Below are 11002 nucleotides of genomic sequence, written 5' to 3'. Positions count from 1 at the left end.
ACATAAACACATGCACACTGCACAAAATTCCCCCAACACAGAGGGGAACAAAGCCCTAGGAGATCTCTAGAGAATTAAACAGGAAAAAAAAAATCATTCTTCTCAAAGCGGCCTCTCTTGGGAGGGGTCCCTTGAGGAAAGGGCTGGTAGCTGATTGTAAGGCTGCTGCTGTCTGTGGGTGTGTACACTTATGCAAGACATGCAGAGGCTGGGGCTCCCTGTCGCTGTTCAAGGGTCAAAGCCTGAGATAGTCTGACCACTTAGACCGTCCCACCAGGACCTTGGGCTATTTTGGGAAGACATGGGATGACTGCATGGCTTTGATGGGCAATGGCATTAATAGTGGCTTCTTTACTGACCTGACTAACTCTGAGAAGGCTTGATGCCCAGCCTGTGGCTTCTGTGTTCTGTGTGGCCACAACCAGAAGACAAAGAATTATGGGAGTCACACTGTCATTATAGGAGCCCACAATGCAGTAGGACACTGTGTGTGTGTGTGTGTGTGTGTACCTGAGGTTAGGCAGGTGAGCCGCAGCCCACAGGAGTTGTGAACATTGGTGAGCTGCCAACCATGGGTCAGACTAGACACCCATGATCATGGAAGCAGTGTTGCCATCTAAGGACGTGGAGCCCTTCTTAGAAAAGAGGTCCTGATCGATGTCACCAATCCCAAAGTGACAGGAGAGCCTTTTCTTGCTTCTTAGCTTTCCCTTCAACAGGAAGCCATACCACATAACTCTATTGGTTCAAGTCCCCTGACCTGGGGAGCCTCAGCTTTTCAGGAGCTCAGCAGTATCTGGCATCTGGGGCACTGAATCCTTTGGTCTGGGCAGGGGAGAATGATGGTATGTCATACCACATAGTAGGACTGAGACTGGTGTTATGTGATGGAGACCAGAGGGACAGGGACTATGATGTACAGGTGTCACTGGATCCTGAGATACTATGTATTGTACCATGTGTATGCTTCCTTTAGAGGCTTGCTCTAACAGCAGTCAATTGCCTTTCTCCAAAGCCAAAGTATAGGAAGGGAACTGAAAACAGCTAAGGTCATGCAATGTAAGTTCTTAGGAGAGCCTAAGAAGCATGGTGACAAAAGAGGCTGTCAAGGGACACTTGGCATTCTCCTTCACTGGAGGAGGATCCTAGAGGTTCTCCCTCCTCCCAGGGAGGCAGGATTCCATGCAGAGCTATGCGTTCGTCCGTCAGTATGGTGGCTTGGATTAGGTCCATCTAGCTGTGGTGACTTGGTAGACTCTGGACCCTTAGCCCTACTGTGCCGTAGAACTCTCTCCCCATGGGCAAACTGCTATTTTGCCTGGTCCAGATGCTTCTACCATGGGGATCTTTACTTCCCACTTTGGATGGTTTAGCTCCCCAAGTTATTTCCCGTTGCCTAGGTGACATCTCTAATTGGCTGTTTTTTAATCTGTTCCTCTTTTAAAGGGATCAGCCCGATGCTTTACTTCCAGGCCCTGTCAAAAGGGCTATACTGGATGAAGTAGATCCAGTATATCGTGGGACCAGAACCGTCATGCAGTTCATGGGCTGGCCTGGATGGACAGTCACAATGGATCCTGGACGCATGGCTTCTGGAGGGTCTACTTCAGGAAGATTTAGCAAGACTGTCTTTCTCCTGCCAGCCCTACCTCATTGGAGTCACACCAGATTAGAGCCTGTGTTTAAAGACCAACCTCAAAGCAGGTTAGAAATTACTCAAACCGAGGCCCTGTGGCCTGGGTTAGTTTTTTTCTTCCTGTCTGAACTAGAAGGGGAAAGAGGAGTTTGATATTCAAGCATGGCTCTTAGTGTTGTGTGTGTGCATGTGTGTGTGTGTGTGTGTGTGTGTGTGTGTGTACGTGCACACACACTCCAGGCACATTGCCAGGGAGAAGGACAGTATTGAGGTGACACTTGTGCTGGAATTCCTATCAGAAGTGGTGGACAGTGGGTCACACCGAGTGCTTATAAACACTGATGCTACCTTTCTTCCATGTTTACATTTCTTTGATGAGCCGAAGGCAGTCGCGTGCACCTTCACAGCTCCAAACTCTGCCATCTCAGCAAAGTCTGGGGCATTTGGATGTCCCTCTGCAGAGGATGAACCCGGGAGATCCTGTCCCTTAGCCTGAGGACCATTCAGAACATCACTTTTTAAATTCCACGTGATTCCTCTGGGTTCTGGCAGCTCCCTCCCTCCTGCCTCTTCCACTTTAGGTGTAGAATACAATACAGAGAGAAAACAAACCCACCTGGTTGTTTGAGGACTACACAGGTCTTAGAACATGATCTGTCTCCAAACACTATGTGGTGGGCATGGGAGCTTAATGGCCTGACATTTGTAATATGGCTGCTTTGGGTTTCTGGTGCTGCAGGCCCCTTGGGAGTAGAAATAGAGTCCCAGTCAAAGAAGAGGTGGACGGGGGCTGTGCTCTGCCTCTCTAGGCTCTTTAAAAAGGGAAAGAATTGAGCTGGTCAACGGTAGTTAAGAAGTCGACAATAACCAAATCTTCTCTAAGAGGAGGCAGCCAGTCTCCGCTAGTTATAGAAAACTGCCCTGTGTGTGCATGAAGCTTGTGAATGAAAAGAAGGTTGGGGGCTCATATCAGAGAACATGCTGAAACAGAGCAAAACTCTCAGTCAGAGAACGCCTCCCTGCAGGTCCCCCTGGGCTTCTGCAAGCAGAACTTACTAAGTGGACTAGCTGAGAAAGGCCAGCTAAACCCCTTACCATTTGCAATTTCCAAGTTGGGGGGGGATGTGCTGCCGACCGCGGGTGGGTGCTGTGTTTCCTCTAATTGCATAATACTACACCATTCCCTGTGTGTAGTGGCTGTTCTATATATATATACACGGGGAGGCAACATATGGCTCACCCCACCCCCACCTGTCAAAACTGTGACTATATCACTTCTGACGACCAGAAGGAAGCTGCTAGGCGGGCCAGGATTCTAAAGGCTGAGGAGGTAATTCAGAGCCATGAAAGGCGGCACCATATGCTTTGGGGTTGCCAGCTGCTTATGTGCATGGGGAAGGGTTTAGTGCCTGTCTGCGAAGGCCAGGGATGCACTCACTCTCTTTGCAGTAGTATGCACTGGCGCGGAGCAGGGGATTTGGGGTGCCACTTTTTCTCTTCCTGGAGGGGAAATTTGTTGGGGGCCACGATTCTCCAAGAGGAGACTCAAAAAAAAAAAAAAAAAAAAAAAATCACAGTCTCATCTAAAACATGCCCTTGATAACGTCAGGCCTGGCCCAATAGTATTTCTTTAGAAAACATGTTTGTTTTGTGGTTGTTTTTTGGTTTCATTTTATTGGATAAAGATTAAGAAAGCGCCATCTCAGAGAGAAGTGAAGCAAACCCGCCCGGCGGCGTGCAGTCCCGGCCGGGTCCGCGGCGCTGGGGGCGGGCGGCCGCTCTACCTGGAGGCGCTGGTCTCTGCCAGCCGGTTGTTCATGATGCCCAGCGCGCCCACGCCGCCGGAGAAGCCGTTCTGGCGCGTGTTGACGCACACGCTGCGCGGGTAGCCGTTGGCCGTCTCGGACAGCTGCTTCTGCAGCAGCGCCAGCGACACCTTGTTGGACGCCGTGAGATCGCGCATGGAGATGAGCTCGCCCGACAGGCGGCGGCCCTCGGCGTCGCTGTCGCGAGTCGCGGGGTCCGCACCCAGCGCGGCCAGGCGACGGCGCAGCCGGGAGCCCGGGGTGATGGCGTTGCGCCGGGCCAGGGGCGCGCCGGGAGCCGGGCAGCAGCGCGTGCAGCAGCGGCAGCTCAGCTTGCGAAGCATCCAGTTGAGCACCTGCTTGATGAGGATGGAGATGACGTTGAAGAGCGAGTAGATGCAGCACACGCCGAGCAGGATGAAGAGGAAGTTGCCCAGGCGGTAGAGCCCCTGGTTCCGGTAGGCGGCGTGCTGGCTGCTCACCAGGTCCCCGAAGCCGATGGTGCTGAAGGTGACGAAGCAGAAGTAGAGCGAGTCCATGTAGTCCCAGCCCTCCACACTGGTGTACATAGCCGAGGCGCAGCAGGCCAGCAGCACGGCGAACAGGCCCAGGATGAGCAGCACGTGGTACACCGAGGGCTTCCAGCCCGCCAAGCTGTCGGCCTCCGACAGCGCGGAGCCGCGGCGGAAGGTGGCGGGCAGCAGGCCACTGCGGCGCAGTTGGCGCTCCCGGCAGGCGCGCATGATGAAGGCCAGCAGCGAGATGATCCGCTCCAGAAAGAGGTTGAAGAACAGGATGGTCCCCGCGCAGCCGAACAGTCCGTAGGCGATGAGGAAGGCCTTCCCGCCCACGGTGGCTGGGGTGGTCATGCCGAAACCTGTGGAGATAACAGCCAGGGTCATCGAGGGTTGGTGGTCGCGTGTGGTGTAGCAGGCGAGTGCAGATGTGGAATTAACTCAATTTGCTGACCGACCTAAGTCAGGTGGGGGCAGGACAGAACTTAGACGGTTCCCTCTTTTGGTGACTCTGGATCATGGCGAATCCCAACAAGATGGAGTTCTGCCCTTTGCCTTGGGGGTATTTAAACAACGGGTAGGGCGGATGTGTACTAGGAGGGGTCTGACAGGACGCACTGAGCAGCACCAGGTACACAGATGCAAACCACTGAGCTGCCCACAAAACCAACGAATGACACCTGCTCCCCTAACTGAATTTTCTATGGACTCTGTCCAGCAGACAGGCTTGTTGGTCTGGACTTCCAGAAGAACATCTTGTAATCGGGATTGCTTACTCTGAGACCAGTGAGAGACAATGGCCTGATAGCACCGGTTCACTTACGAAGTCCACACAAGGATCATTTGGGGACCAGTTGTCCTGAGTGCAAATCTGACATCTGCTGCTGGGCTTCAGGTTCCTCTCCAGGAACACCATCCATCAGTCACTGTTGCTCACGTCATGGCCAAGGGGAAATGCTTTGGTATTGCTGGGCGCTGTGGTGCCAGTGTGTGGATGGAGTTTTGTCCTGGAAGGTCTGCCCTATGCTCAGGGTGAGTGCTTTGAACCCTTGTAATTAAGAGGTAACCTGTCCACTTGTTGAAAGCCAGGCCTTAAAGGGTTTGTTAATGTATTCCCACAGAAAGCCTGGCTGCCACGGCTGGGGAGAAAGCTTTCTTGATTTTCTTGGAGTCTGAGCTGCCTGAGCATCATCAGACATGTCCACATCTCACCCAGCGGAAAAGGAAAACCTGTGTGCTGCTGTGCAGTAGGCCAGCTCTAGGAAGAAGTCAAGAATACTTTGTCCCACATGACTTATATCTCCTCAGTTATGCCCGAGAACATACACCTACCACTGGCAGAGCAAATCCCTTAAGCTTGGATGCCAATCATGTTCTTGAGTCCCTGGAGGAAATGCCCAAGTTGCCTGTTCATCTTATGCTTACTGACTGAAGTTCAGGGAAAATCCTATGATATTGCTCATTGGGAAAGATGGTTGATTCTTTGCATTCCAAATTTGGCCACAAAAGAATTTTTAAAAAGCAAGTAACAGTAACGATAACAAACAAAATGTTAGTGGTTTGCCCAGGAATTTAAAAGAAGAAATTCACAATACTCTAAAGCCAAACTCAAGTTCTTGGGTGTACGAAGAAATCAGTGCTGTATGTAGCGTGGTGTGTGTGGGGCGTACAGAGCAGGCGTGATGACAGACACTTGTGATCCCAGCATTTAGGAGGTAGAGGCAGGAAGATTAGGAGTTCAAAATCATCTTTGGCTACATAGTAAGATGGAAGCCAGCCTAGGATCTAGACCCTGTCTCAAAAAACAAAATAAAGTAAAATTAGGAAGTCCTAGATTGGAGACTGAAGGAGCACATACTGCTTTTGCAGCAGTTCATATCTGCATACTTGTAGTTACTAAGTGGTGCAACGGCCCCTCCTTCCAGCTGCAGCCTATGGCTGCTGTAAGAATGCCCCCGCAGGAGCTGCTACAATGGTGGTGCCTGTTGAAATGGGGGCTTCTGTAAAAATGTCAGCACCGGGACTCCTCCTTAGTCTGCAGACATCACAGGAGCTGTCCACAGTGGTATAACCTTCTCTCCAGCCTCCCCAGCAGCTCAACAAAGATGGTGCCTCAGCCAAAGCCAGCTGTATCTGGGAGGGACTTCCCACCTAATCCATGGGCCCAATGCAAAGAAAAATAAGGTGGAAAAAAAAGCGCCACCAGTCCCTGAGCAAGAAAACCTCACCAATCCCTGAGCTTCCCACAAAAATCTACTGATCTCTGAGTACGAGAAACCACCAACCCTTGAACACACCAATCCCTGGGCTCCACAAACTCGGGACTTGAAGTCCCACTAATCCTCAATCTGGAAATCTTTGCCCTGAAAAGCCCTACCCACTAAGAAATCCTCTATAAGCCCCGCCTTTGTCCACTCCAGGAAGCGGAGGCCGCCCGCCATTCCTGGACTTGGCTCTTCATTCTGGACCCTTCAATAAATCTCTTTTATGAGATTTGCTGCCCTGTGTGACTTGCTTATTGGAAGAAGCCAATAAGCACTGGAAAGGGGAGAAGTGGACCAGAACTGAGGCTCCCGAGAGCCTCCTCCCTGGGAGCTACAACACCTCTGCTGAGGAGGCTTCTCAGAGCTCTGTGCTTCCTGGGCTCTCGTGCCTAAGGATGCCCTTCTATTGGAACACTGTCCCATCTCAGCGCTGTGTGGATGCTGGGCTTCTGAGTTCCAGGATACCCTTTCATCCGAGCAGAAACACTTACAGCACCCACATCAGGTGGCTTACAACCACTTGTAACTCTGGCTCCAGGAGGATTAAAAACCTCTGGCATTCAAAGCCTTGGGCACCTGCACTCAAATACCTCTTAGTTTAAAGTCCTAAATTGGTAAGCCACTGTCCAGCAACAGGCCTATACCATGGTCTGCTCATTACAAAAGAACCTCACACACTGAAGAAAAAAAGCACAAGCCATAGATATTTATAATATTATCAACATCACAGAAAAGAACATTGAACAAAAGAAGCTCTACGCAAAAGAAAATAATCTACTTTAGTAATATAATAATTTTTTTTAGGGATGCCTACTTCACTGATCAAATTATAAGAGTTTAGGCTTTCTTGGGGAGAGGGTGAAGGAGATAGGGATTTACATGCGGGGGTCCTCAAAATGTACCCATATTCTAGCTGTGTCAAGTGTGTTAAACTGTATTTTCTGTGTTTTCTTACAGTCCTGTGTTAAGAAAAAAATATCTTGAGTTTTAGAGTGTTACAAGTGGAAGGCTTTAATCTCCTTTTGTTATAAATTACTATTTAAGCTTGAGGACTGTTTTATTAGTTTGAGAGATAACCAATGGGATGTTTTATTTTATTTTATCACAGCTGGAGATTACAGCCAGCAGGACAAGGCTGGACAGTGCTCTACCACTGAGCTCCCTGATCTGCCCCTCGTCCCTCACTGTTGGTGAGCGAGGATGGGCAGTGAGAGACTTGCCTGCAGCTTGTCTAAAAACAGACTGCCACCTCCACTTGTCACAAAACACTGCTTCTGCCTAAGCTGGGAAACAAAACCTCGGTGGAGGAATTCCTTTGTTAAATTCCTAAAGACATGGAAAATCTTAAGCCTGGAAAAATGGAGCTTACTCTTGTTAAGAGAATGCTGAATTGGATTTTCCTGTTATTCTGTCTTTCAGCTAAAGTCTCAAAACTGAGAAGGAATTTCTCATTCTTTTTCCTCTTTGGGGGGCTGCTGCTGCTGCTGCTGTGGTTCTTTGCAAGAGGGTCTCATGTAGTCTAGGATGGCTTTAGATTTACTATGTAACCAAATGGACCTTGGACTCTGGATCCCTTATTCTATCTTTGCTGGGATTATAGGTGTGTGACTGCAAGTCAGCCAGACACATGCCTATCCATGCTGGGTTTATTAAATAGGTAAAACAGGTTTAACAACTAGGACCCTTCACCCACCCCCGGCACACTCCTAGGTGTCTCCTAGGCCAGAGATTATCTTGGATATCGGTGGGAGATGGATTTGAGGTACTAGACTCATTGTGTGCAGACACCTCCCCCTACCCCTAGGACACTCATGGTTATGAGGAGCTGTCAAGAGAACCTTGGACTTCAGATGCTCTCCTCCTAGCTGGGTGTGGCCTTCCTCCTGGCTGGGTGTGTGCTGGGACTGCAGGAACTCTCGTGGATGATGCAGTGGATTGTAGTGAGCACTCCTGGACACCTAGACAGTGTCCTCAGGGTCTGAGGCTGTATTGGCAGCTGTTTGGGTAGCAATTCAGGGGAGGCTGCCCAGGCAGGAAAGGACTAGGGAGGATGAAAGCAGCCTTTATCTCAAAGGTGGTTGTGAAGGTTTCTATTTGCTTGGCCCAGGGAGTGGCACTATTAGAAGGTGTGGCCCTGTTGGAATAGCTGTGGCCTTGTTGGAGTAGGTGTGTCACTGTGGGCATGGGTTTAAGACTCTCACCCTAGCTCCCTGGAAGCCAGTATTCTGCTAGCAGCCTTCAGATGAAGATGTAGAACTCTCAGCTCCTCCTGAACCATTCCTTTCCTAGATGCTGCCCTGCTCCCACTTGATGATGATGGACTGAACCTCTGAACCTGTAAGCCAGACCCAATTAAATGTTGTCCTTGTAAGAGTTGCCTTGGTCATGGTGTCTCTTCACAGAAATAAAACTCTAAGACAGTGGTGTAGATTGGCTTGTTTAGATCTTATCCAAGGCCACCTCCTGCCTCCACTTCCCTGTGGGTGGTGCATGCCACTGTGCCTGGTTTACTGCTGGGATCTTTTCAAGGGTGGGGAGCAACTTACCATTTAGTACAGTTAGCCTCGAATTTGCTGTGCATCCAAGAACGGCTTTGAACTCCTAATTCTCCTGCTTCTACAGCCTAAGTGATGGGCTTATAAGCATTCACCACTGTACCTGGCTTGGTTAGGTCCTGAGCATCCCCCACATCCCCATTAATCATAGGCTTGATCCGTAGGCACTATTAGGAGGCTGTGGAACCTTTGGATGGGCCTTTAGGCCAGGGTGGGCATGTCCTTGCAAGCATGTTATGGAACCTTTCTCACTCTGTTTTGTTCTTTGGTCATGAGTATTGGCTGATTGGTTGGTTCTAGGAATTGAACCCAGGCCTCTAAGAAAGGGCATGCCTGCTCTTGGAGTGGGCAGTGTAGCCCACCAGCAAGAGCTAAAAGAGGATGTTAAGGGCCTGGTGACACAAGACAAGATTCCAGTGCTACTGTGGCTAAACTTTGAGGGGAGGTGAACTAGAAGGTCGGATTTGGTGTCTGAGGATGGGTCTCAATCTCAAAAGTGGCACTCAAAGATAAACCAAAAGGGAAGGCTACCAAAAACTCTGGTGTTTGTGGAAGATGCTGTTAAGGATGCAAAAGGAAGTTCTTAAAGACAGTAGAAGTAAACAAAGCCACTCTCTGTGTTGGTTCATTTAACAAACCAGTTCCACTAAATTTGCTCTGTACACTGTGCCAGCCCAGTGTGCATCAGCTCATAGTGTCTCTACAACCTATAAAGAGGCAGGCCCCACTCTTTAGAGGAAACTTCAAGTTACAGGGAAGCAGTTGCTGGAGTCCCACGTCTAGGGAGAGGGGAGGCATGGAGAAGAATATCTGCCCTAAGTGTCATGATTCTGTGCTGGGAGTCTTTGTGGCTTTCATACATCTGGGCTACCACCTCACTTGGACATGTGGTGGTGCCACCTCTCTTCCTCTGTTGCATGGATGACACAAGCTGGTCATTTAGATAAGATCTGACCCATGGCTTTCGCGTAGCGTACCAGATATCTGTTGCTTCTGGATAACCACAGGCAGGGTACTCATCTCTCCCCTTGGGTCCCCACAGGTCAGCCTTGCTCCATATGACTAAGACTGTCTCTCTTCCACCCTCCAGTTAGGGGGGCAGATACCTAACCCTCCACCCCACCCCATGTCTGGATTCTTGGCTTCCACTGAGACCCTCCTTTAGCCCTTGGATTTAGGGTATGGATCTGGCTTCTTTTTTTGACAGCCAAACCTCCCAAGGGCCCCAGCAAGATGACCAATACCAGATAAGTGGCCTTTAATACCAGTGTACTTGTGCACAACATGTTCCTATTGTCACTACATATAGCAGGGCCAGAATCTGTGCTGGAGTATTCTTGTGGCCCTTGCTCGGTTTGTACTCAACACAACTACCTGGGAGGGCAATGACTGTACACTGTGGATCTCTCTGTACATAGGTGACAGCAGGTCTGGAGGGTCCCTGGCTGATCAGTGGACAGCCACTGAACACCTCTCTTATTGTCTTGCTCATTGGGTTCACTTCTCTCCCTTACTTTCTTATAAACCATAGATATTTCAGCTCAGTAGATAAGGCAGGGAATGATACATTCTCCTTCCCCATTAACACTCAGGGCTCTGGGCACTAGGAAAGACTGAGGAGCCAGCCTAGATATTGCTTCCTCAGTAGAGTAGCAGGGCCCTCAAACCCAGGCAGCTCACGAGCATCCAGACTGAGTCTGGAGAAGGACCTTGAAGCCCCAGGCACAGAGGAAGCAACCCCTACCACGGAGACTCACACCCTGTAGAGGTTCACACCAGGGCTGCTGTGTTGTTTAAGTCACAGTTGATCTGCCATCCCAGTCTGCAAGAACAGTCACCCAGGGCTTTGGTATGTCACTCTGACAGAGATGTGAGGCTGCTACCCTCACAAATGCTGCCCTGCTGACAGTGCCCCTGAGTTTAGCTTGAGGCACCTGGGACTAAGACAGAGAAGACACTGCTAATGGACATCATGTGCCCCTGGGTGACAGTCTCTATGTGACACACCAGACACTGACACTCTCTTCCTATCCAGCCACTCTGTGAAGAGGTGTAACCAAACCCCAACCTTGCCTGAACACAGGCAAGGAAGTTAATACGGAAGTACAGTGCTTGCTGGACCCACTTGTTAGAAGCTGCACTGCCCTGGGGCCTGTGCTCTTGTCACTGGGCTAGGCAATGGGAGACTTGGCCCTTTTACCCTCTTGGACCTTCTGCCAGGAGCTGC

The 11002-nt window shown here is 50.1% G+C and overlaps 1 protein-coding gene across 1 annotated transcript in view; it reads right to left on the bottom strand.

The window, feature by feature from the left end:
* Positions 1–3285: 3285 nt before the first annotated feature.
* The window catches only part of Kcnk12 (potassium two pore domain channel subfamily K member 12), a 47315-nt gene continuing 39598 nt past the window's right edge, over positions 3286–11002 (bottom strand). Inside the window, exon 2 of the mRNA XM_034514235.2 lies at positions 3286–4318. Within this exon, the coding sequence (XP_034370126.1) occupies positions 3417–4318 (902 nt within the window). The 3' untranslated portion in view covers positions 3286–3416. The remainder of the gene's footprint in view (positions 4319–11002) is intronic.

The sequence above is a fragment of the Arvicanthis niloticus genome, chromosome 11, assembly GCF_011762505.2.
Source record: "Arvicanthis niloticus isolate mArvNil1 chromosome 11, mArvNil1.pat.X, whole genome shotgun sequence".
Classification (NCBI taxonomy): domain Eukaryota; kingdom Metazoa; phylum Chordata; class Mammalia; order Rodentia; family Muridae; genus Arvicanthis; species Arvicanthis niloticus.
The sequence above is the reverse complement of the archived record's forward strand: the minus strand, read 5'-3'. Positions and strand labels throughout refer to the sequence as shown.